The sequence below is a fragment of the Maniola jurtina genome, chromosome 14 (genome assembly GCF_905333055.1).
Source record: "Maniola jurtina chromosome 14, ilManJurt1.1, whole genome shotgun sequence".
NCBI lineage: Eukaryota > Metazoa > Arthropoda > Insecta > Lepidoptera > Nymphalidae > Maniola > Maniola jurtina.
In genome coordinates, this window is record NC_060042.1 from 6,406,090 (window position 1) to 6,433,142 (window position 27,053).

A 27,053-nucleotide genomic window follows, 5' to 3' on the forward strand; every position below is an offset into this window, starting at 1 on the left:
TAAAATCGTACGTTTGATAAGAACAGTTGACACATACAAAATAGTGACTGAGATCTCTTTTTGTACGCATTACAACAGTGTTTATTGTTCTACGCAAAACTTTTTGTAAAATTACCTACGAGGTCTAAGGTTGAGATTTATAGAGCGCACTTTGACTTAGCTTAGACTTAAGAGACTGCTAAAACGAGACGGCGTTATATTACTAGCATAAGTCTGTCTCGTTTTAACTGAAACTTAAGTCAAAGCAATTACGTACGAGGTCTAAGGTTGAGATTTATAGAGCGCACTTTGACTTAGCTTAGACTTAAGAGACTGTTAAAACGAGACGGCGTTATATCACTGGCATAAATCTGTCTCGTTTTAACTGAAACTTAAGTCAAAGCAATTACGTACGAGGTCTAAGGTTGAGATTTATAGAGCGCACTTAGCTTAGACTAAAGAGACTGTTAAAACGAGACGGCGTTATATCACTGGCATATCTGTCTCGTTTTAACTGAAACTTAAGTCTGAGCTAAGTCAAAGTACGCTCTATAGATTTCATCCTAAGTTCGTATCGCTTCGAAGAAAGTGAATCAAAATGTGATGAGGGCAAGATAATATTATAAAGCCAAAATCAACAATAAATTATTTAATTTTTTAAATATGTCTATAAAATACTACAATTACATCACATTTTTATTTAAACTTAGCAACCTTAACATTTTCAACATCTACACAATTTGCGTAACAACTAAAGCTAGAAAATATATATTACATAATATTATGTGGTCAATTGTTGAAATTTACAATAATCCAAATGTGGCAGATTTCAATAACTTATTACAGCTAATTACTAATAGAGATAGATATACATAAAGTTGTGCTATGACTGCTATGCTACTTTTATTATCTTTTATTATTATATGATTTTTTCTCATTTTCCTGAAACAGGTCAACCATTTTTAAATAATAATAATAATAGTAATAAACATTTTTTTAATCAATATAAACCATATTTTGTGCTTATTGCTTTTCACATACTTATATTAACAATGAAAGCATGCATCCTATTTAAAATATACCCTAATATTGCACACATACCTACATTTGATAATCCTTCAATGTTATTAAAATTGGTGGTACAAAATTTATAGGTATAACCCTCACATACTCAATTTGATATATTTTTTATTAAATATAAATAAATAATAATTATTTACTTATTGTCTTTTTTACACCTACTAATTATATCGGTTGTTTACAAAATCCCTAAACAAAATGAAAATGGTATAATTCTAATATGCAGAAAAGTATATTACTACTGTAGCTTTAATTCTGTTGTATTCATTCTCACTAATTGACAATTAGTCTTAAACTTGCTATCCTTTTCCGCAGGGAACATTACGAAAGGGATAGCTATACATTTAGACCTGTTATTTTAGTTGAGAGATTATCTATAACAGAATGAGCCACACTGACTATTTTAATTTCTTTTCATTGCAGGATTGCAATGATGAGCTCTAACTAAGTTGAAGCGCATTTGCCACGAACATGCCTATTCACTCTTGCTTTGTCCATTTAGTTTAGAGATTCTACTAACAACCGAATTTGCATAACCATGTCAATTTTTTTAACTATGTCATGTTTTTATTTGAATCCCATATAATGTTATAACAGCTCTATTCATATTTGCCGCCTATGCCTACTTTTAAACTTAAATTAATGCAGATAACATATCACATTAAGGCTGACACCTTCAAAATTGTGGCAATGTTTCAAAAATTCAGGTGGTCATCTCGTTTATACTGGAATATTTTATTTGAACGCGTGTATTCAAACAGTAAGCATTTTATTTGTTTCTAGAAAGATATTCTCTATTTAGTATTTAACTACCCAAACATCACACGGAACCCGCGCACTAGTATTATTTGAAATACATGACTATACACAAAAAACCAAAGATATTATAAAATTGCAGATAGGCAAAACTCATACATTCATATTTTAAAGAGTGAAGACAAATTCGTGCGCTTGTGCGTTCAACGCTCATGCGCTAGGCGGCTCAAACTGTATGGCTTAGATTAAGGATTGGTCTCCGCTAGGCTCTGACTGCAGACAACTATAAATCACGTCACACTGCAGCATCACAGTTTTTAGCATGCTCTGTAGTATGAAAGTCTTGAAGCGCTTGATCCGAATATAAAAGAATTAGGACTGAAATCCCATGGAAGGTAGGTATAAAAACAGCGTCTGATCCGTTAATTGAAAATATAGTTATTTAAACATGGCTATTTCGCAACGTATTTCCTTGGATTCAAATCACGCTAGAACACAAGCGCTAAAGCATTACCCGTCACCTCTTTAAGCCTCTAAAGATCGCTAATTGGTGCACAGTTCACAAAATATTCCTGTATAGTTTGAATGGAAATCAAAATGTTTGTCCTCCGATAGCCAGCATGATATTCTCGAAGGCTATCCAGTTGATCAAAGCCCACGGTCCCAGCCTCATCCACAGCGGCAGGAAGCCTTTGTAAAGGGAGAGTATACCTTCGTTCTTCACGGACTGTTTGAGGCAGTCGATCATACCACGGTACAGGGTACCTCTGAAAAGTAAAGTAAGTTACTTCTTATTTTCTTAGTCCTTACGCACATGAAGATTGTCATAAATAGTAAGTAAAATTATAGCGTCAGTTACAACTAAAACGAGCTAGCGAGTTCAAGTAGCAGACTCAGTTCCAACTAGGTAGCTTTTTGGTAGGCCTTTGGCAGCTATATTGTGATGACTGTTAACAAATTAGCTAATAGTTTTAAAATGAACTTATTTTACAAATATATTAAGGGCCTGTTTCACAACCGCCAGATCTATCTAGCGAATAAAACCGTCAGATTTATCTAACTTATAAATACATTTTACATTTGACAGATTCCCAATACAAAAACTGTCATAACGTCAAATTCATTCATTAGATAAAGTTTATCTGGATGTTATGAAACAAGCCCCAAAGTATTTTATTTATATTATTTTATGAAATAAAAACGACCTAATGGACCAAATGACATTTGATCCAGGATTGAAAATATTTTTATACGTTTTGTTCAATAGCATAGAGCGACATAAATGGCTATAGGATTTTATATATTGTTATAGAAGAGTATCAATAAAATTATTTCGAGATAACGCCGCTTGAAATTCTTTTGTCCATTAAGTATATATCTCTTTTCTTTCTCTAGTAGGTAAGTCTTAATTTAGTGTTTTTATTTCATAAAGAGTAAGAGCAAGCCAAATGAACATTTTGTAAAAATAAAAAGTCCCTACAAACTTGATATATCAAAGGTGTAGTCGAAGTTTTGTCGTCTCTATTATATTTGTAACGAAAGGGAAAGGATTCATTGCAATGAGCGCGCGCGGGTCCCGACTTTGACCTCGTTTTTTGACCTCGACCCAGCTGTAAACACAGTACAACCTACTTATTGCCTACCTACCGCTGGCAGCTTTACGACAAACCCTTTCTATACTGCGCTAGCTGACCTGCACTGGCTTCGTTCGAGTGCAATTTTTGAAAATCTGAGAGAGGTGACATAGTCCTGAAACACGTACCTTCTTCTATATTTTTGATCAAAAGCTCATCAATTTTCAATTTGGGAAATTACGGACTTTCATACAAACTTTCATCTGCTATTTAATCCCCATAGGAATAAAGTCCCCAGTCTAAAAATCGTAAACTACAAGTCAGTCTACAATTAAACAACCTATCAATATCGAGAGATTATAATTAGGATGCATTATTAAGTATTATTTCAGCTATACGGTCGGTTAACGAAAAGTAGGTATAGATTAACGTAGATCTTACCTTCCATCGGGTCCCACAGGTTGGTTCATAAGCCGAGTCTTCAGCACGTCTGCCGGCGTGCCCATGACGGCGGCGACGAAGCCGGCCGTGAAAGCGGCCATCGCATGCACCAACGCCGTGTCCGCCATACCGAATTCCCGCATCAGAAACTGTTTGCTGTAGTCGTAGGCCGCCAGGTCGCCCATGTTGACCAATGCCGCGCGCTGCACGTTAGGGATGGCGCCTGTAAACATTTTAGGTTCTTAATTTTATTTTTCCTTTCTTAAGTTCTTTCTTGTGGTAAACAACATACATACAGCAAGCATCGGTGAATACCACAGAGTACTTTTTATACACAGTGTTTGGCTATGATTTGGCTTGCAGCCAATCGAACGACAAATCTTGTAGAGATTTCAATGATTGAATGGTGTTTCCTCAAAACGCTAGCCTGGAAAAAAATTTTTTTTTTGTCTAGTTGGAAGCCTCTGCCGTGCACGCCACCAACAAAGAAGTTCCGCCAAGCGATGTGTCGTTTCCATACGATAATATTATTATGAAGAAACCGATTGAAAATAATTCTACCAAGCGAGCAAATATCAGTTCCAGGTTAGCCCGCTTCCATTTTAGGGTTCATCATTCATCACTTAACACCAGCGGTGAACAGAGTCATTCGATAACATTGGTTGATTGTACATTGCTACTAGGTATACTGAGTGATAAAATAATTTCTCGCAGAAAACCTTCAATGGATTAAAAATAAATGTCAAATGAGCTCGGTGGTTATCACTCAGCGTTGAACACAGAGTTAGCGAATAGTCCCGCAGGTAAGGCCGTAGTCAAGAGCTAACTTGTCATCGAATAAAAAAAACTCACCCCTCCAAAAGCCCAAAATGCCAGCTTCAGTATAAAGCATCTTATAGACCTGTCGACAATTTGTGAAGCGTGAGGGTTTGCCTTGCAGCAAGCGACGTCCCTCCGCCTGCATCTGCACCTTCACCAGGTCCGTGGGGGACGCGATCAGCTGCGCGAGCGAGCCCGCCGCCAGCCCGCCTGCTCAACAAGGAGGTCTCCTTCAAATTACTTTACTCCCAAGTAAGAATTACTCTTTTCATTCTTCATGACAGTGGGTTAGTAATGATAAGCTTTTACCTCAAGCGTATCAAGACTAACAGTGTGACTCGATGGGGAATAAATCCCAACTAGTCACACTCTGACATGATTGATGTGAGTGTGACTTGTTGAGAACCTACCACGTTTTTTTAAAACTTTTTCAAATCTATATTTATTTTGGGCATTTACACACGCAGTCCGACAGTAATTCAATAGAAATACTTAATAGATGGGAAACCATCGATGCAAAACAAAATAGTGTGCTTAATGATGTCGATTCAGTTATAATCCTAAAGAAGGCTTGGTTGTTCCTAGTTTTTATTTTACTTTTGCATCAATTTTTTTATTTTTTTTATTCATTTATTTGTCTATGGCCCTCTATGCCGTCCCAATTCCCGGACATTTGTAGAACGCTATGCAATAAAATTAAATCGGATACCAACTGATAATGCCAACATGTAACTTTTCTTACCCCTGGGCCCCGCTATAAAAACAATAATATTGATATGTGGTATATAAATCGTAGGTAAATCTGAGTAGGTCATTCAACCGCAATCTCCTCAACCAAGCAACACATAAAAATAGAATTGAAAACTTAAATTGTTGACATCACGGTTTTGTCCTTGTCTCAAGGCCGGCTAAAATAAGAACTAATTTATCGAGCAAAATCGCCGTAAGATAACGTCGCAGCTATGACCGAATTGGCATTCTACAGATACACGTGTTGATAAAATTATGTAAGAAAATAGTGGGAATAGTTCTTCTAGAGTCTAGCTGGACTAATGAATTACACGCGGGCGAAATGGCGGGCAAAAGTTTGTAAATAAATAATAATTCTAACAAAGAATAGAATACAAACTTTTTCATTCAAATAAACATTTAGGTAGATAGGTAGGTATAAAGTGCATATTTTGAGTAATCAAACATACTCTAATTTTATCAATTACGAGTAAGTATTTATTATTTTTTATGTGACGGTCTGATATAAAATGGCCTTGTAATTATTGAGGCCAACACACTTCTTTATCTTATCGCTAGTATCAGATTACAGAAACACTAATAAAATTAAATATTAGTTTTGTCTCCCTAACTACTTACTTACGTACCACGTGAAAAGTCGTTTGTTTACGAAATATCAACCGATGCAGACATCATTCATGTTTCATTCGAAATTGAAATCAGTTCGGCCTTATCAATATCAGCATTAACAATATTATCACGCGATCCCCTTTATCGCGATCCAAATATTGATGGTATCGAGATAATATTTACAGATTTCAAAATGTTCTTGAAATAATAGTTCACAAAAATCGCAAGCTTTCGTTTCTAAGAAGTACAGCTCCATAAGCTATAACCCCATGCGCAGACATAGGTAATAGAAATACAACCATAGGTAGGTATATCTTCCTACCCGGGGCTGGCATATAAGACACCTAAAAAGCCCCTTAAAAATATTAGGATAAAAAAAATCTTCCTACCCACGCTCAGACACATCCTCTCCACTAATATTGCCCAGCGGTCTTTTTACGTGCAACGAACTGTACCTACCTAATACAATTTTTTTACCTATAGATGCGGCACCCAAAGAAACCTTCCCGTTTTCGTCTTTCAAGGCGTCTCGGAAGTGTTCATAAAAGATGAGCCGACAACCCGAGTAGATGGCGTGACGTTGGAACATTGGCATCAGACCAGTCCATAGCTTCATCACTCCTTCCTGCTTCGCGATGCCAACTGCTGTTTTGATCATCCCCAGATTCTCCAACTGTAAGTAATGCGTAAATTCTGTTAGTACAGCTTTTAGCTGATCGCACATTGCAATCAATTGACACCTCATTCATCAAAATTGGCCCAGTAATTTAGACGCTACGGTGGAACACACAGAATCTGGACACAAACATACATACATAGACTGCTAAAATCATTACCCTTCCTTTTGGCTTTGCCGCAGTAGGGTAAAAATAGGAGTTATAGCCTGGTTAAAACGTTGGCCTCTTATTCGATGGCTCAAAGGTTTATGTAAATATAGTAGAGTAAGTTCTCTAAATATGGACTACCTTATGGTTTTATTTAAATAAATCACAAGATATTGAAACTAAATCAGTCTTTTTAATTTCAATCAGTCAAGAAACTATTATATAATTATAACATATACTTGAAATGTCCTAAAGAAAAAAAAATTCTAACAAACTTATGTTTTTTATAAAATATTACAAACTTACAAATTTTAAAATAGGTAGCTCAATATGGACTAGTAGGTTTTTAATACGGACCTAGGGTGTCTAATATGGAGCATACTATAATTATGGTAGAGAATATAATAAATACAAGTGTAAATTAAAAATTTATAACACCCCCGACGATCCAAAGTATCTGAGTTTTCCAAATGTCATTTTCAAATAAATAATTATGTATTTAGGCAACGTCCATCTTGACAGCTTGACATTTGTCTATTGACATAATATTATGAACCTAACGGTTATCTAACCTTCTTTTCTACAAGAAAACTAGAAAAGAGCTGATAACTCTTAAACGGCTGAACCAATTTTTTTAGATTATAGCTAAGAACACTCTCGATCAAGCCACCTTTCAAACAAAAAAAACTAAATTAAAATCGGTTCATTCGTTTAGGCGCTACGATGCCACAGACAGATACACAGATACACAGACACACAGATACACACGTCAAACTTATAACACCCCTCTTTTTGGGTCGGGGGTTAAAAATAGGAGCTGGCGAACAAAACGGTGTAACTTCGCTTGTGATCAAAATGCTTTTTTAATCCGGTCATTTTTCGCGCACCAATCTGAACTCATTTCCAAGCAAAACGGCACGACTAGGTACAGTCAATTTCATGAGCTTACATTGACTTTCTTGTTCGTCCTATAAAATTTTATTTTGTGCCACCACACCGTTTTGTTCGCTAACTCCTTAGTTATTAAATATGTTTTGTTGACAATAATTATTATGATAGTAAAAATTAATCATAGTAAAATCAATCTGACATAGTTATAGTAAAGATGATCTTAAAAACTCAATATCATGTAGGATAAAACCCTTATTTTTTCTTCTTTTTGCAAAATTTACACATAAAGACAACACCTTCTACACCTGCACACTCTTCGTGTGCCCATAGCTTACAAAAAGGACATTGTATCCATTGTTCTCCACGAACATCTTCAGAAAAGAGACCTAAGCAATACAAACATTTTGCATTGTCATTCTGGTATCGATCAGGGCTTTCGTCAGTATCGTCGTTCACTGAATAATTGTCATCTTCGGAACTAGAAGTAAAATCCAGTACCTTTCTAGACGTTTTTCTTTTCTTTTGAGCTTTTTCTTTCGATTTTTTTTTCTTATGTTCTAATTTTATCTTTGGTCTCTTCTTTGACTCCGCATTTTTCGCCTTTGGCTCCTTGTTAAGTTGTTTTTTCACTCCAGATTTCTTTGTCGTCTTAGATTTTTCTTCTAATTTTCTTTTTAGGTCAGGTTTATGTTTTGCCTTCTTGTTTGAATCTTCCAACTCTTTGGTAATATTTCTTTTTTTCTTTAATTCAGCTTCTTCTTTTCGTTTTATTGATGTTTCCAAATCAAGTTTATATGGCGATGAAGTCAAAAAAGTGGAGGTAGTTGCTCTTCTTCCTCTGTTACTCAGTTTTGTTTTTAAACGTGGTACAGGATATAACTGTTTTGGCGATAAATAAAACGCTGAGGTAGAAGGACCAGCGGCGGATGTCAGATCTGATGTTTCTTTAGATGAATTTAGGCTATTTATAGCAACTTCTTTTCTTGTGCTACTTGTCTTGTTATCTGAAGTTGAAATTTCTACCATGTGTTTAGGAGATAAATTGTAGAATAGCTGTTCACTGAATTGACAAGTTGCATCTAATGCCAATTGAGCTAAACTTTGTACTATTTTTGCAGCGTTGGGTTCAAGAGTTTTGCTAATTATGGAATGTGATTTGTTGACTGTCAAAGGTATAGATTTATCTATTAGTAAACCTGGTCCTTGATCTTGAATATCAATAGTTTTGTTGATTGGGGATTGGGGTTCGTCAGCTGCTTGTTCAGGACCGTAATCGTCAAAAAAAGTCTGATCTGAATCATGATCATAACCATCATTCTCTGAGTTGGCTGATGGTGATTGGATTGTAGGCTGTATTTGTTGAATAGGATGTACTTCATCAGCTATTAAACGATCATTCCCATACTCAATAAAATCATGATCTTCAAAAACATTCCTATTTAATGGGTAGATTCCAGTTACACGAAAACCATTAATCGCCAGTTCAGCACGTTGACATCTCACGTAAGCACGCCCAAATAGTTCAGCAATATCGTAATGCGTAGCGGCTTGAGTTTTATTCCGTACAAACTGACGAGTTTCTTCAAAAAAATACTTTTTTAGAGGCCCCATAAATGTGCGATCGAGTGGTTGTATTTTGTGACTTGAATGTGGAGGCAGTGATAATAATTGAACGTGATTTTCTCGTGCCAAATCAATAAGTTCAATATTTCGCGTATGACTAGCATGCCCATCTAATATCAAAAGTACAGGAGAAGCAGCTGAAGGCTTTACATGTTGTAAAAAATGCTTGAACCATTGAGTGAAGAGATTGGTTTGGATCCAGCCTGAAGGATGGCATGCGTGGATAGCACCATGTGGAGCCCCTCTCATGAGAAGTGGATGGTCTCGTTTGCGAGGGAAAATCATCATCGGAGGAACAAATGAACCACTGGCATTCATGCATATAACTGAAGTTATAGTGGAACCCCTTTCAGCGGACGTTATAGCTTTTATTTGTCTTTTGCCTTTTTCAGATAATATTTCTGGTATCTTTGAAGGCACCACCGATATCCCCGTTTCATCAACGTTATATATATTATTTGGAGTATAGTTGAACTTATTCATAGCTTCTTCTAACAACTTGAAAAATGCTTCAACACTTTCTTTATTAAATCCCTTAAGCCTTGCAATTGATGTGCCAGTTGGTTGACGAAACGAGAGATTTGGGTGGCGTTTTAGAAACAAACGTAGCCAGGTCTTACCAGCTGACTTCTTTTCTTGTGAAAAGTTATGAGTTAACTTATTTTTTTCAGCTAACTGATAAGCTAATAACATAATATCACGTCGAGTCAATCCAAATCCTGATTCTTCCATCCGAAGTACATATTCAGCTAAATCTGCCTCTAACTCAGTGGGAAGTGTTGCTTTTCTCCCAAGTTTCATATTTGTCACTTCCTGTAAAGGCTTGTTTTTATTTTGAGATAAACGGATGAGTGTGGTTTTTGGCACACTGTAGGTTTTGGATGCTTTTAAATATCCCATTTTGCCCTCTTGAATAGCCAATATTGCCATAGTCATAGAGTCTTTGTCCCATTTTTGCCTTTTACCTTGCTTAGATGTTGACGCCATAACCTAAAACATAAAAATAATCAAGGCTTACAATATGGACCAGGATCACAATATGGACCACTAGTCCATTTTCAAATCCCTTGACGGGTCCATATTACAAAATGATGCAATTTCAAGGTTATAATTTCGTACAAAAATAATGTTAAGAGATACAGCTACGAGCTTACTGACGAATAATTAGTAACACAATAATGTTTTCAGAATGTGGACAGTCAAAATATCATGATTGTAATTACAGCAGTAATAATCTTACAAAACTTACCGAAAAATTACATCAAAAAGCTTGAAAATCTCAAAATGGTTGCCGCCGACACGTACACACATGTAGCTGCGCTACGATCCACTGGCGAGATGCCGCGAGGCAAGGGCATCGATTGTAGCTAACTTCGCTTTGATAGGAGCGTCATCGGGCGAAATATTACTATGGTCCATATTGTAAGACTAGTCTATATTTAGAGAACTTACTCTACGCGACGGATTAAGATGGCAATCGGGGTATAAGGCGGAGGTACGCCCCGCACACCCACGCTATCGCGTACCGGGTTAGCGCGGGGGCTGTGAGAGTGTGTGGAGCGTCCCCACTCCGATTGTCATCTCGACCTGTCGCGTACTATAGTTAGTGTTGTTGTCAGCTAATGTCAACTAGGTATATGTTTTTCTACCATTTTGTATAATATGATATATCTACCCGAAACATCCAGGGTCCGCTCTGAGTTAGTTCGAACATATGGTATACGAATATAATAAGTACATAACGTTATAGTTTATAGGCAATAGCCGGAGTCGTCCGAATGGTTCATCTTATCTTATTCGTTGACATTTCATAATTACTTCGTCATACGAAAGTCGTTAAACGTTGGTTCAAAGTTCAATCACAATAAAAATTAATTGGGCCTTGAGGTGTTTATTCTGTTGCTAATGTAAATACGTGGAAATTGCCGCGAGTCCACAGTCCACACGATAAACGATACGTTGAACGAATCAAGAGTAAAGGTCACATAGGAAATGCATACGGCTCCAGTGTGGCACTGGCATACAATTACTTTAAGGCTTAAAGCACACTGCGAGAGGTTCACTTAAAAAGTCACACACAGTCAGTTATCATATGAAAGGGCTTTACCAGTACATTCTAAAACAGATTTTTATTTATTTTTATGCATTTAATAGTTTTTGATTTATCTTGCAAAATGTCGGAAAAAATACTCGAGTGCGGAACCCTCGGTGCGCGAGTCTGACTCGCACTTGGCCGGTTTTTGTACATACATGATGTTACGTTCTTTTACCTTATATCCATGCTTAGCAGCGGCCACTTCGGACTGTATTTGTAGCCTCGTTTTTGTCAGGTCAAACGGGTAAGTAGCTGAAATGAAATCACAAATGTAAATTGAAAGTACAAGAAAACGGTCAACGAATTTAAATACTATGAAGTTGGCGGCTGTATTAATTAGAATTCAGACAATACCTTTATTTACTTAAATCAGGTCGAGACGTTTAGCATTTGGGGTGACATTACAATGTAAACCACTGCGTTTAACTTTGCCTTATTTCACATAGTTATAGAGAGCCAGCGCGTGCCAGACCTTCGTTATTTTATAAATGCTGTCCCCAACACAGGGAGGAACGATCAGCGACTATGAAGTTTGGATCATGGTGGCTTTGGGAGATAACAGGTAACAAAGGTGTAAAAAATCTTACGTCAAAGCATAAAGTCTAATTTTTTTTCTTCGAAATAGTATTTGAAATCACGTCATTCATTGCCAGACACTTTGTTAAAGTTATACTTTGACGTTAGATTTTTACACCTTTTTACCTGCTATCTCATAAAGCCGTCATGATCTAAATATTACAGTCACTGATCATTTCTTCCCTGTGTTGGAAACTGAAATTCAACTAAGTGCCTAATACTCAGGCGTAATAAAAAGGAACAAAAATGTGGTTTACAGAAAATGATAATTTTTTGTGAAGCCATATTTTATATGCAGGAAATATTGAATACACTTATTATGGAGTACCTATATAACGTACTGTACAAGGCTTCTCGCAGCGAGGGAACACACCCACTCCTTTCCCCGGCTCGATAGAAGCCTCTATAACTCTGACGTATTTTCAAAACAAAAATATTACCTATAGATGATGCCCGCAGCTTCGCCCGCGTGGATTGGTCAAATCCCCTGCAGCATCAGGATTGAGGAGTTGGAATTCAAATTTTTTGTGGAACAATATCGCAAAGTTCCTCTATCGATAAAAAAAAATACGCAAATCGGTTCAGAAATATCGGAGATATCAGTGTACATAGGTAGAAAACACAACTCCTCCATTTTTTTAAAGTCGGCTAAAAAGTAGCCTATGTTACTCCTTGGTTAATCCTCTACTTGGTCTGTGGAAGTCCCGTCAAAATAGGTTCAGCCATTCTGAAGATTAGGCCGTTCAAACAGACAGACACTTCAATTTTATTTTTTAGTAAGTATAGATACTTTGCGTTTTACGCAATGCGAATAATAAGACTTAATTTCATAATATAAATTCAGTCCATGGATTTATTATTATGGACCTTTTTAGCATTCCTAAGTGCCACTAAACTTTTCCACCAAGTCTTAGGTAATACTTAAAGAATATTTACCATCGTCTTTTATAGTTCAGAGAGCTGTACATAAATGGTATACAATATACTAAAAGCAGAGCAGGTAGGTACCTAATGCTTTTGTGCGAAGTGAAGCTCTAAGTTCGAGTCGTGGCGTCGATATCTATGCGCGTCAGCTCAATCATACACGCTTATATATAAAGGGGCCGTGAGCCGTCTGAACTTCTGAAAATTGAACTAATGCTTTTGTATACGAATTCCATCGTTTGGTTTAATAAGACGAGATATTAGCACTCCACCCACACATAATAATTTATAATTCATAGGCACCATTAACCATGTTTTCTATCGTGAAAATCCAAGTAGTGAACATTATATCACCTATATTAATATTATGCATTCACTACTTTTACTCAAAGTGTGATTTTAGCCATCTGAGTGTATATATGTTTACGTCATAACCGTCATAGGTACGTCGGTATCTCATAAATATTAAATTATGATAAATGATAATCATTTACTGCATCTTAACATTCCACATGGTCATAGTCCATAATAATATTATGACGCCAAGACAAAGTCTAAAAATTGGACTAACTTGAAATAAGGACATTGCTTTTATTTTTCGGGCCGCATTTGAAGCATTTATTACATATCTTATATCTAGATACTGTAATCACCGAAACGGTGAGATAATTGTTATATCGTCATACCTGTCTCGGCCGCCCAGGCTCCCAATACGGCCACACCGTATCGAGCGGCCACGGAGTCGGTGGCCTTCGAGGCGGGGTGGTCGGCGTTGCGGAGTACGGGCATCTTCTTGATTTATCACCTTACTATCAGCTCTTTCTTGTCCATAATACCTAGAAAAATATCCAGCACTATACTTTCTCTCCTTTTCTCTATTGAATTTTCTAATATGTACCTAGTTTGTCTATATAATATTTGTTTTTGAGTGCGGTTTGAGATGAACTTTTCGATTTAAACCTTATATTTACTGTTCAACTATGACCGACGTCGAGTTAATAGTCGATATATAATATAAGGGTCCAGATGTCCCGGATTTTACGAAGCCGAGGATAAAAGATATTCGAATATAAAACGGACACAGTATCAGCAATTTTTGCTTTATACTCAGTGACCACGTTTTATCACAAACAAAATATTGTTTTTAAATGATTTTATTAAATTAAGGAATCTAAGTCAAATTCAAAGCATTTGTAATTAAACAGAGCTTCAGTGATCCGCAAAAAAGTAGGTTGGTAGTATAGTTAGACAGACATTCTAAAACGATTAATTTACAACTCATGTATGAACCAGGCCAAAAATATTTGATATCCGAGACATAGCCGATTTACCGTTAGTAAACGAAGCTCGCATGTGCCCGCATGGTCAGAATATGAATACTATTGATCTCGGTTAGTATGTATTGCCGTGTCATTACCATATCCTATGTCGATAACTGAAAGTCAAGGAGAGCCGATAACTAATCGATAACTGGGCGACCTTTTAGGTGAGTTTTCTCTACACTTATGAATAGGTATTGATTAGGAACTGTCTGGTGATATTTTGATAATCTGGTCTTTTTTAACCCCCGACCCAAAAAGAGGGGTGTTATAAGTTTGACGTGTGTATCTGTGTATCTGTCTGTGGCATCGTAGCTCCTAAACTAATGAACCGATTTTTATTATAACTAATTTAGTTTTTTTTGTTTGAAGATGGCTTGATCGAGAGTGTTCTTAGCTATAATCCAAGAAAATCGGTTCAGCCGTTTGGAAGTTATCAGCTCTTTTCTAGTTACTGTAACCTTCACTTGTCGGGGGTGTTATAAATTTTTAATTTACACTTGTTTAATATCGGTATGCTACGGCTGATCACATACCTGTCTACCTACGAAATTGAATTTTTTGAAACTAGAATAACAATACAATTAATTAGATTTAACTTGGGATAGATACTGGATATTGAATAGTCCTAAAATGCCTTTTAGGATGACTAGCTATGAAAATGATAATGGGGGAAAATATGTTCCTACCTATAGTTAGAAATGCCGTATTCTTAGGTATATCTAAAAAGAAGAAGTTAATACAAAGAACAGATTAGCATATTAGGCTATTCGGCATACTCTTCCTGCATCCATGTAGAATTACATTAGAGAATAGATAGGTATACGAAATAAAGAAGTAGTTGATGCTTATACCAACTTTTGATTATTATTTAAATTTTAAGTATTGTCATCAAGGTATGAATAATTTGCAACGGATTATAAACATAAATATACTTACCTACTTTAAAATTCTATCCAGAAAGATATTATCGATTAGTTTCTTATATACTTGTATGATAGTTCTAGGATACATATAAAAAAATTGTCAACGTACCTACTACATACCTGCCTACTGAAACTAAGTAGGTATACTGAGTAGGTATATCATACAAGCATGAAATACGTAGATTATGAGAACGCTGGCATTATGCTCTATACAATTTCTTTAACAATGGCTTTCATGAGTAGGTGAACTGAAGTTGAAAACACTACTTATGTCAACCCTATTCTTGGATTCAACCCGTGAGATAGTTACTGAAAGATGGTCTAACTTCAATATTATGTATTTGTCTGCTATTTTAGACGCGTTTTATAGTTTATACAGCGGTTTTACTACATAATATTCTAGAGTTTTCACACTAACCAAACGAGAGTTTATAAATAGCGTAAAGGGAACGCGCTAACCACAACTCGCCCGCATTTTCATCGCAACTTCCTATACCATCTATAGTCTATACTAAGTAATTTAATAAATACGAAAATATGTCTGTCTGCTAGGTTTTCACGGCCCATCCGTTTAACCGATTTTGTCGATAGAGATAGCTTTCGTCCCGGGAAGGTCATATCGCGAAAAATCGGACACATGGACGAAGTCGCGGGCATTATCTAGTAAAATATACATACGACAGTGAAAACATATTAAGCAGGTCTATTATAATATCAGGGGGCACGGCAGTGCCCCCGCCAAGACGAGCCAAACGGCGGCCGGGGCGCTACGTAGTACCTTTTTCTCGAAGTGTTTCGCCGTATTTTCGACCCGTCATAACTTCGGTCTGGATGACGCTAGAAAGCTGAAATTTTCAGTATAAGGTGTCCTCAGCAAATTTACCAAATATACTAAGTATCAAATATCTAGCTTTTATGGTTATAGATTTATTGATACCTAAAATATGCCGTTTTCGTCCCTCACTGATGATCATCACAATTCATAGTCTGTAATTCTAGGGTACTTCCCGAAGTCCTAGAAGGCTGAAATTTGGTATGTAGACTAGAAATTGCATACAAACTACAGGAAAATTAAGAAATTGGCAATGCCCCCCCTCTACGCCTCTTATGAGTAAAGCAAATCTGTAAATTCTGTCGCTAGAATGCTGATATTTTCAGGATAAGATGTCCTTGGCAAATTGATTAAACTCATTGAGTATCAATTGTCTAGCTTTTATAGTTTCTGATTTATTGACAGTCAAAACTTCTAGTCTGTAATTCTAGGGTACTTCCCGAAGTCCTAGAAGGCTGAAATTTGGTATGTAGACTAGAAATTGCATACAAACTACAGGAAAATTAAGAAATTGGCAATGCCCCCCCTCTACGCCTCTTATGAGTAAAGCAAATCTGTAAATTCTGTCGCTAGAATGCTGATATTTTCAGGATAAGATGTCCTTAGCAAATTGATTAAACTCATTGAGTATTAATTGTCTAGCTTTTATAGTTTCAGATTTATTGACAGTCAAAACTTCTAGTCTGTAATTCTAGGGTACTTCCCGAAGTCCTAGAAGGCTGAAATTTGGTATGTAGACTAGGAATTGCATACAAACTACAGGAAAATTAAGAAATTGGCAATGCCCCCCCTCTACGCCTCTTATGAGTAAAGCAAATCTGTAAATTCTGTCGCTAGAATGCTGATATTTTCAGGATAAGATGTCCTTAGCAAATTGATTAAACTCATTGAGTATCAATTGTCTAGCTTTTATAGTTTCAGATTTATTGACAGTCAAAACTTCTAGTCTGTAATTCTAGGGTACTTCCCGAAGTCCTAGAAGGCTGAAATTTGGTATGTAGACTAGAAATTGCATACAAACTACAGGAAAATTAAGAAATTGGCAATGCCCCCCCTCTACGACTCTTATGAGTAAAGCAAATCTGTAAATTCTGTCGCTAGAATGCGGATATTTTCAGGATAAGATGTCCTTGGCAAATTGATTAAACGCATTGAGTATCAATTGTCTAGCTTTTATAGTTTCAGATTTATTGACAGTCAAAACTTCTAGTCTGTAATTCTAGGGTACTTCCCGAAGTCCTAGAAGGCTGAAATTTGATATGTAGACTAGAAATTGCATACAAACTACAGGAAAATTAAGAAATTGGCAATGCCCCCCCTCTACGACTCTTATGGGAAAAGCAAATCTGTAAATTCTGTTGCTAGAATGCTGATATTTTCAGGATAAGATGTCCTTGGCAAATTGATTAAACGCATTGAGTATCAATTGTCTAGCTTTTATAGTTTCAGATTTATTGACAGTCAAAACTTCTAGTCTGTAATTCTAGGGTACTTCCCGAAGTCCTAGAAGGCTGAAATTTGGTGTGTAGACTAGAAATTGCATACAAACTACAGGAAAATTAAGAAATTGGCAATGCCCCCCGCTCTACGCCTCTTATGAGAAAAGCAAATCTGTAAATTCTGTCGCTAGAATGCTGATATTTTCAGGAGAAGATGTCTTTGGCAGATTGATTAAACGCATTGAGTATCAATTGTCTAGCTTTTATAGTTTCAGATTTATTGACAGTCAAAACTTCTAGTCTGTAATTCTAGGGTAATTCCCGAAGTCCTAGAAGGCTGAAATTTGGTGTGTAGACTAGAAATTGCATACAAACTACAGAAAAATTGAGAAATTGGAATTTTCCCCCCTCTACGCCTCTTATGAGAAAAGCAAATCTGTAAATTCTGTCGCTAGAATGCTGATATTTTCAGGATAAGATGTCCTTGGCAAATTGATTAAACGCATTGAGTATCAATTGTCTAACTTTTATAGTTTCAGATTTATTGACAGTCAAAACTTCTAGTCTGTAATTCTAGGGTTCTTCCCGAAGTCCTAGAAGACTGAAATTTGGCATTAAGTACAAATTTCAAGAATTATGAACAACAGATAAATTAAGAAATCGGGTCCCCCTTCATCCCCTCGTATATGAGATGCATATCTGTAAAATCTGTTGCTCGAATACTAAAGTTTACATGATAAGATGTCCGTGGCAGATTTATCAAACGTACCAAGTATCTGTGTTTCCTGAAGTCCTAAAAGACTGAAATTTGGTATATCTGCTTCAAAATTGAGTTGCAAGATTCCACCCGAACAAACATACTTACATACGAGTACATTGCAAGTTGAATAAAAGCTTTTAAAAAAAGAGGTAACGATAGAGAGTGGGCCATGAAAATGATGAACCTACAAGAAATAGATCCAAAAAAAATTTAGGGCACCTGCCAAAAAGAAATGAAATCCCACCAAAAACATTTCATGTAAAAAGTTAGCCAAGACTCACAAGTTCATAATGTTTTCACTGTTAAAAAGTTATGAGATCTCTAGTAGAGCCAAGCCCCTAGCTGATCTTAGATTTGTGCTGGCCATGGGACCTATCCCAAGTCCAAAGTAATATAGCTCTTAAATGTTCTTGACTATATCACATTTATAACAATAAATAACAAATCACTCTACTTACAAGCTCTGATTCTACAAACCCTATATCTTGGTAAAAAAAGTACGGCTTGGCCGTTTAATGTTCGTAAAACTATTACATGACATAACATATTAAACGTTAAAAGTTATTAAACGGCCAAGCCGTCTTTTTTTACCAAGATATAGGGTTTGTAGAATCAGAGCTTGTACGTAGAGTGATTTGTTATTTATTGTTATAAATTTGATACAGTTTAGAACATTTAAGAGCTATATTACTTTGGACTTGGGATAGGTCCCATGGCCAGCACAAATCTAAGATCAGCTAGGGGCTTGGCTCTACTAGAGATCTCATAACTTTTTAACAGTGAAAACATTATGAACTTGTGAGTCTTGGCTAACTTTTTACATGAAATGTTTTTGGTGGGTTCGTAATTCAAAAAGCTTAAGTTTGTTCCAGAAAATAATTTGTTATTTCTGACTCCACGCAAAGTGATAAAGTTAAATCAAGTTCTTTTAAAATGGCTATGTTTAGTGTGGTTAAGCATTGTATATATTTTTTAAATACATATCAAAAATTGCGGGACTGGCAGGATTCGAACCTGGATCTTCTGGGAATCGCGCCCGATGCCTTTGACCACTAGGCCACAGTCCACCTTGCTGCCAGTGCCGCTATTTCATTTTTGATATGTATTTAGAAATTTCCTTGAGTGTGGGCAAAACACTATAAAAATTATAAACAGCTTTGCATAATTTCTCAGTCATTACTCATTAGATGCAAAAGCTCTGTAGGTAGGTAGATGTAAATAATTAAAGTAGCTTTCAATAATAGTGTTACGTAGGCATCTAAGTAGGTATCATATTTCATCACTTGTATGGAAATATTCCGTGAATTTTCATTGGGCAACGAAGGTCACATCGATTGAATGTGCATCACTGTCATGTTTATTAACCAGCTAAACAATATGGGTCGAAGTCACTTAACCTTAATATTATGGTGTTAGAAATAGATAGGTGGTACCTACCTAGTACCTACTACTATTTTTAACGGACTTTTCACTTTAAATGGAAACCCTAGCAATGGTCTTGCGTCACGATAGTCATTAGATCATATCCTTTATTATTATTATTATCGATAAATGTAATATGAATGTTGATGATTCAAAAGCTTTTAAAAGCTTAGCTATTTATCAAACGGTAAGCTTCAGACTGAACTCCTAGATAATAAATATCTACTTACGTAGGCTTAGTAGGTACGTACCTACTTAGATAAATAAATCCGTTAGTAGGTAGGTACTTTACGAGTTATCTGAGTCTGGCCTTTAAAGCTAGACCGAACAGTTATTATTAATTAAATGAAAAATGACTAGGAGCCATACATCGTTGATGAGTCATTAATTTCGCTGAATTTAGTTTATATATTTCGTCATTTTATTTGGCAATGCTTTTACTGCTGAAAGCGTTGCGTTGTTACAGTTTCTCAGCAATAAAAGTATAAAATAATAGTGTCGAGATTTGTGTCGAGCGAGAAGTTCTACATTCAGATTATGTAGTCTGATAAACCAAGTTCAAATGTTAGTTAAAGAATCTTAAAGCGTGGTTTATCAACAGGTTAAAATCGATTAGGTCAAACCTAATATGGTGTAAATACTAATATGGTGTTTGACTCCCGTAATTAGGAGAATCATTTGATTCAGCATAAATCATAAAATGTAAAGTTGTAAGTGAGATCGCAGCTAAACTGTTCAATTTGTACATGGTAACCATCAATCATCATCACCATCTCAACTCAACCCATCGCCGGCCCCTACTGAGCATGGCTCTCCACTTAGAATCCACTTAGAATGAGGTACGTGGTAATAACGCCTAAAATCTATACTTACTATAAATACTATGAAGAGGTGTAAGTTTGTTTATAAGAAGTAATAAGTGGAACCACTGAAATGATTTTGAAAACTCTTTCACCAATAGAAAGTTACATTATTCCTGAGTGACATAGGCTATATTTTATTTTCAAAAAATTAGAGATCTTTACGGAAATTGTAATAAGCCTGTCCGTGCGAAGCCGGGGCGGGTCGCTATACAGTGTGTTTTTTTAAAACATACTGAACTTTCCTCAGGCAGTTTCCCTGTATCTCCTATGGTTTACGATTTCCCCATACTGTCCCAGTTAAAAAAAACACTGTTATACGCCGAGTCAAAATATGTATTTCGAAATTATTTTGTTAGGTTTAGCATCGTGTTTGTCAACCAGTTCCATGAAGATTTGGCTTGCATCTAAAGGGTTTCTTGTACCCTGAACATTTTGGAAGGAAGCCAGTTGCCAGACGTTGCTCTAGCGTGTGCGTGTGTGTATGTGTGTGTGTGTGTGTGTGTGTGCGTGCGTGCGTGCGTGCGTGCGTGCGTGCGTGCGTGCGTGCGTGCGTGCGTGCGTGCGTGTGGGTGTGCGCTTATGTATAAGCGTGTTGTACAAATGTATGCGTGTGTATTTATGTTTGTATTTGTGTTATTTACATATTTGCTTCTTATAAGTATATTTATAATTATGTTTTTTACATACCTTTATAAATACCTATCAACAGTTATTTTTATGTGAACACCGACAACAAAACTGAACAACTTTAATTTTACGACAGTCATATTACGAGCCCAGTTTTAATGATACTAATTGAAACGCGCTAAATATACTTTTAATCGTCAGAAACTGACGAAATCGGTACTTTAAACTAAATAGGAAATGCCTGATAAAAATAACCTTGTACAATGTATTTATTTAAATAGAGACGTTTTAATAAGGCTATAAGATCTATTCAGGCATGTAAAATTGTGCCTATTATCTATCAACACTTCGGTGTTTCATTTACTTATATTAAACTTTTCAGGAATATAAATTTTTATATCAACCAATTCTGTCTGTAAAAAATTTAATATTATTTAATTAAATCAGGTGATAGCCGAGTGCTTAAGAGGTCGGCGTCCTAGTTGGGGGGTAGGGAGTTCGATCCCGGGCACGTACCTCTAATTTTCGGAGTTATGCCGCCGAGTTTCTTATTGGTTCGTCTCGGTAGGAAAGGCATTCCGAACCAGTGGTAGATGCTTTTGACGATTCAAAAGTAGGTACTACTTGTAAAAGTCTATTTGCATAAAAATATTTTGAATTGAATTTGAACATGACGTGGGTGTATGTTTTTACTTTTTCAACAATGTAAATATATGACTTCCTTCAACCGTGAAGGAAAATATCGTGGGGAAACCTGCATGCGGCATGCCTAAGAGTTCTTCATATTATTCTCAAAGGTGTGTGATGTCTGCCAATTCGCATTTGACCAGCGTGGTAGACTATGGCCAAGACCTCATTCTGAGAGGAGACCCGCGCTCAGTACCTACTGAACCGTTGATGGGTTGATGATGATGATGATGATACAATTTTAGTGGTGAGCGCCACGAATCAATTACTTGGACCAAAAACGAAACTTCTTGGTCCAAAACCTTTCCTCGAGAAACAAAGAACACTATAATTTTCTCGCGCAGAAGCCTGAAAGAAGTTTGATAAATTGGTTTAGACTGTGTGAAACAAAAGTAAATTGTATTAGTTGCGGATAGGATTTGCCAATCATAGATAAGCAGTATGTGTGCATACTTCAGGAACAAAAATTATTTCCTACTTACTGATAGAGCTGAAATATCCTATTAAAATGAAATATGCGTGCAACATAAATTGCAACTAGAACATTAACAGAAAGCTTTTTATGGCACTAGATGTTAATAACATCATAAATTCTAATATCTACCTAGATATTAATTTGAACCTATCTATTTGTTTTTTTTTTTTTTGAAGTTACGGCTATGAGTAAAGTACCTATTCTGATTTCTGATATGAGATAAAAATGACATGATGAACGACAATGCTTGTGGACCAATCCTAACGTTTATGTTCTTCTTATTATGCTAAGGTAATAAATAATAATAACCGCAGAAATTGACTGAAAAAATTTGGCGTAGGTACTTACGTACATATTATATGGGAAAGAAAATAAGAAAACCGGTTGGTAGATAGACAAATAAGTACCATGTATATTGTTATAAACAACGCAGCACACAGCGCGGCGAATTTAAAAACCATATTTTGTTCTTTGTACCTATTATAAAGTTGAAAGAAAAATGACGAGAAAACTTTCTATATAAAGATTTCCCGATTCTCAATCGCTTGAAAGATGTTAATAATGGCTATTATTCAAACACTTGATGCGTCGTTATCATCCATACTAATAATATTATAAGTCCAAAAGTGTGTCTGTCTGTCAAATGCGAACAAAGCCGCGGGCATCATCTGGCTTTATGAAAGAGTGATGAATTAGTTGTGTGTAGTAGTAGTGTTTGACATGCTTTGTGAAAAGTGTGTTAAAAAAGTGAAATAATTTTTAATTAAAAAAAACTAGCTAGAGTTGTCACCAACCTCGTGAAACACTATCTCAGCAGCCGATGCCAACGATTTGCAAGCACGTTATGAATTTTCATCGCTTGATACGGCACAATGTAAACATTGAACTGATTGCATCAATGACAAGCTATTTTATATTATCACTCATGAAAATATTGGAGGAGGATAAAAGTACGTGGTTAAGAGCGAGTTAGAAAGGGTGCAAAGTACGCGCTTGGTCCAATTTCGCGGTAACCAGCGGCGCGGCGCGAAAGAGCGCGAAGACAAGTACCGAACAGCTGCTGCCGTCCGACTCACATCGCTACCGACTTGTGACTATTCTATTCAGCACCGCAGAATATCCGACGCCAAAAGAAAGACCTCAATTATCTACATAATAATATATAATCCTCCTGTATAGTACGTAGTACCTATACTTGCGTACTATGCGATGACGTCATTCCATTCAAGAAAACTCGCGCAAAACTTTCATTGATGTCGCTCACATCTAAACGTGAACAGAAAAGATTAATATTTATAACTAGCCATTTTATTGATTCCGTAGTACAAATTAGTATTATTCAGAAATGTTTAATTTTGCACGCCATGATATCGCATATTGTGGCTCGAAACAAAAAATTGTAATTAACAACTTCATCATCATCATGATCAACCCGTTGCCGGCCCACTACTGAGCATGAGTCTCTTAGAGTCAGAAGGTTTTAGGGCTAGGCCATAGTCTGCCAGGCTAGCCCAATGAGGATTGGCAGACTTTATACACCTTTGAGTACATGGAGAACTCTCAGGCATGCAGGTTTCCTCACGATGTTTTCCTTCACGGTTAAAGAAAGTGATATTTAATTGCTTAAAAACGCACAAAACTGAAAAGTTAGAGGTGCATGCCCGGGATCGAACCCCCAACTACCGATTAGGAGCCGGACGTTCTAACCACTAGCCTATCACAGCTTTTTGACAATTAACAACTTATTTGATTTGATTTAAGCTAATTTAAATTCTTTAACGACGTATTTCCCGCCTAGTCATCATCATCGTCCTCATCAACAACCGATGGATGACCATTGCTGGGCATAGGTCTCTTGTATAGAGACTTCCACACATCACGGTCTTGCAATTTTTCAAAAAAAAATCCTACAATTTTGAAAGGCACGAAAGGAGGTCTTGTGACGTGAATAAAGGCGAAAACCTGAAAATCATTCATTCCAAATCTTGGTATGTAGGTGTGCCCGTATCGACGCATGAATGCAATTTACGTAAATTCATGAAAGTATAGTTTGCCAGTTTAGTGTAGGTACAGTTAGTTGATTGCAGCGAGCTGCAAATATACTACCTACTCTATAAACTTATGTCTTAAAATGGCAAAGTTAATTTATGACAATTATTTTTTAGGGTTCTGTACCTCAAAAGGAAAAAAGAAACTTATAGGATCACTTTGATGTCTGTCTGTCCGTCTGTCCGTCGTATCTATCAAGAAAACCTATAGCATATTTCTCGTGAAATTTTGCAGGTAGCTAGTCTTACCGAACAAGTATCTAAATGAAAAAATACGAAAACCGTGAATTTGTGGTTACATCACAAAAAAAAGTTAATTTACTAATCCTTCATTAACTTGCGGTGAACATACAGTGTTTTACATAAAAATGTTAGGTAGGAATATTTTGTACGATATAGTACCTACTACGGAACCTTTCGTGTGCGAGTCCGACTTGCACTTAACCGGTTTTTTTGTATCATACAACGTTACAGATAAACAAGTTCCAAGCTGGTTTTATGAGACTATAACTGCAGATGATATGATAACTTCTTGCCCGTCTCTTGACTTCCATACTCCTTATCAGGTAGGTAGGTTAAAACTCATAAAAGCAAAGCAAGCTTTGGAAAGACAACTCTATATATTGGGTAATATCAACAGTTATATTTTTAGAAGAAGAACGCATTGCCACCAGTTCACGACAGTTAGGTAACTTGTAACATAACTTCGAGGCTTTGACGTCACTGGCCGGCGTCAAATATTTCTACATTTGACGCTAGGTAGGCTGTGGTACTAGGTAGCCTATGAATCGCCTATTTTCCTTTGATTTCACGTCAGCCATACCCTAATATTTGACACATCATCGATTCAAGAACAAACCGAGAGGTAACTACCTTACTCTAGTTCACTCTGCTATTGCCGCATTCCAATTCTGAGCTGAAGTAATTACGATACTTATTATAATTATCTACTACTTCTAAGAGCATGAGCTCAAAACTAGGGTTGCCAGATGATCGCAAAACCTTAGTCTTAGTGTAAACAATAGCCGCTGAACAGTCTGAATAAGTCTAATACACAAGTGTAAATTAAAAATTTATAACACCCCCGACAAGTGAAGGTTACAGTAACTAGAAAAGAGCTGGTAACTTTCAAATGGCTAAACTGATTTTCTTGGATTATAATAGCTAAGAACACTCTCGATCAAGCCACCTTTCAAACAAAAAAAATTAAATTGAAAGCGGTTCATTAGTTTAGGATCTACGATGCCACAGACAGATACAGAGGTCAAACTTATTACACCCCTCTTTTTGGGTCGGGGGTTAATAACTAGTCACTCTGAGTAGTCACTACTCAGTACTGGACTAGTCAGTCTGGCTGTTGTATATATTGTTTTGTATTGTGTTGTATTGTTGTATGTTGTTGTAATCTCTAAATTTAGAGCCTCGATAGCTCAACGGTTGAAGAGCGGATTGAATTCCGAAAGGTTCAAAGCCCACCCGTTGCACTATTGTCGTACCTACTCCTGGCACAAGCTTTACGCTTAATTTGAGGGGAAAGGGGAGTATTAGTCATGATTAGCATAGCTAATATTCTTTAAAAAAAACTAAAATGACAGATCTATGTACAGTCCATTCAACCTTCTCCCAGTGGAAAAGAGCATTAGACTTATACCGGTCAATTGAGTTTTAAGATTGTTTACACCAAAACCAGCCACAACAAATTGAACGCGTCGCTTACCCAATAAAGGCATGATAAGGATAACGGAGTAGGTTAGGTGGGTACCTACTACCTAGTATGGACCTTTCGAATCCATCAGCAGTCTGGTTTTTATCACCCGATGTTATCACCTTATCATTATAATCATTTATTTACCTAGCTGAATACTTTTATCGTAAAACTAACTTATACCCGCAACTTCGTCCGCGTCGACTACACTTCCAAAAATCCTTTCTTTTCCTTTCTACGTCAAAATAGGTAATATCCCCAGCCCAATCCGTCCATTAGTTTGAGCTGTGCGTTGATAGATCAGTCAATCAGTCAGTCAATCTTTCCTTTTTAACCCCCGACCCAAAAAGGGGGGTGTTATAAGATTGACGTGTGTATCTGTGTGTCTGTGGATCGGTGTATCTGTCTGTGGCATCGTAGCTTCTAAACTGATGAACCGATTTTAATTTAGTTTTTTTTGTTTGAAAGGTGGCTTGATCGAGAGTGTTGTTAGCTATAATCTAAGAAAATCGGTTCAACCGTTTGAAAGTTATCAGCTCTTTTTAACCGACTTCCAAAAAAGGAGGAGGTTCTCAATTCGTTTATTTATTTATTTATTATTTTTTATGTATGTTCCCCGATTACTCAAAAACCCCTGGACCGATTTGGAAAATTTTTTTTTGTTTGAAAGGGTATACTGTGCAGGTGGTCCCATATAAATTTGGTGAAGATCTGATGAATGTCTTCGGAGATGGAGAACAGAACTCCTCAATGGATAAGAGCAAATTGCTCGCGATCACTGTAATAGCTTAGTAAACAGTAGGGTTTTAACTGGGCATAGCATATTATAGTACAGTGGGGCCACTAAAAATTGTGAAATAAAAATTTTTCAAAAGAAAAATAAAACCGACTTCAAAAACCAAAAACACTAAAAGTAGAAAATAATTTTTGTTTAGCTACACATGTAATGTACCTAGGTATGAAGTCGGGCGAGCTTCACTCTGGGATTTCTAATTTTGTTTTAATATGC

General features: G+C 36.4%; 1 protein-coding gene and 2 long non-coding RNA genes across 3 annotated transcripts in view; 2 read left to right on the top strand and 1 right to left on the bottom strand.

The window, feature by feature from the left end:
- LOC123871934 overlaps positions 1 to 27,053 on the top strand; it is a 218,907-nt gene that overhangs the window by 170,483 nt on the left and 21,371 nt on the right. The gene's annotated exons all lie outside the window — the stretch shown is intronic.
- LOC123871926 (mitochondrial uncoupling protein 4) lies at positions 614 to 23,396 on the bottom strand. The gene is made up of 7 exons (XM_045915984.1): positions 23,086 to 23,396; positions 13,628 to 13,777; positions 11,617 to 11,693; positions 6,486 to 6,681; positions 4,683 to 4,859; positions 3,831 to 4,053; positions 614 to 2,582 (listed from the first exon to the last, which is right to left on the bottom strand). Exons 2-7 carry the CDS (start codon positions 13,728 to 13,730, stop codon positions 2,408 to 2,410), a joined length of 951 nt encoding a protein of 316 aa, XP_045771940.1. The 5' UTR covers positions 13,731 to 13,777; positions 23,086 to 23,396; the 3' UTR covers positions 614 to 2,407.
- LOC123871933 lies at positions 4,071 to 26,841 on the top strand. The gene is made up of 4 exons (XR_006797381.1): positions 4,071 to 4,624; positions 13,489 to 13,493; positions 25,099 to 25,105; positions 26,832 to 26,841. It is a non-coding gene; the product is annotated as an uncharacterized LOC123871933 (long non-coding RNA).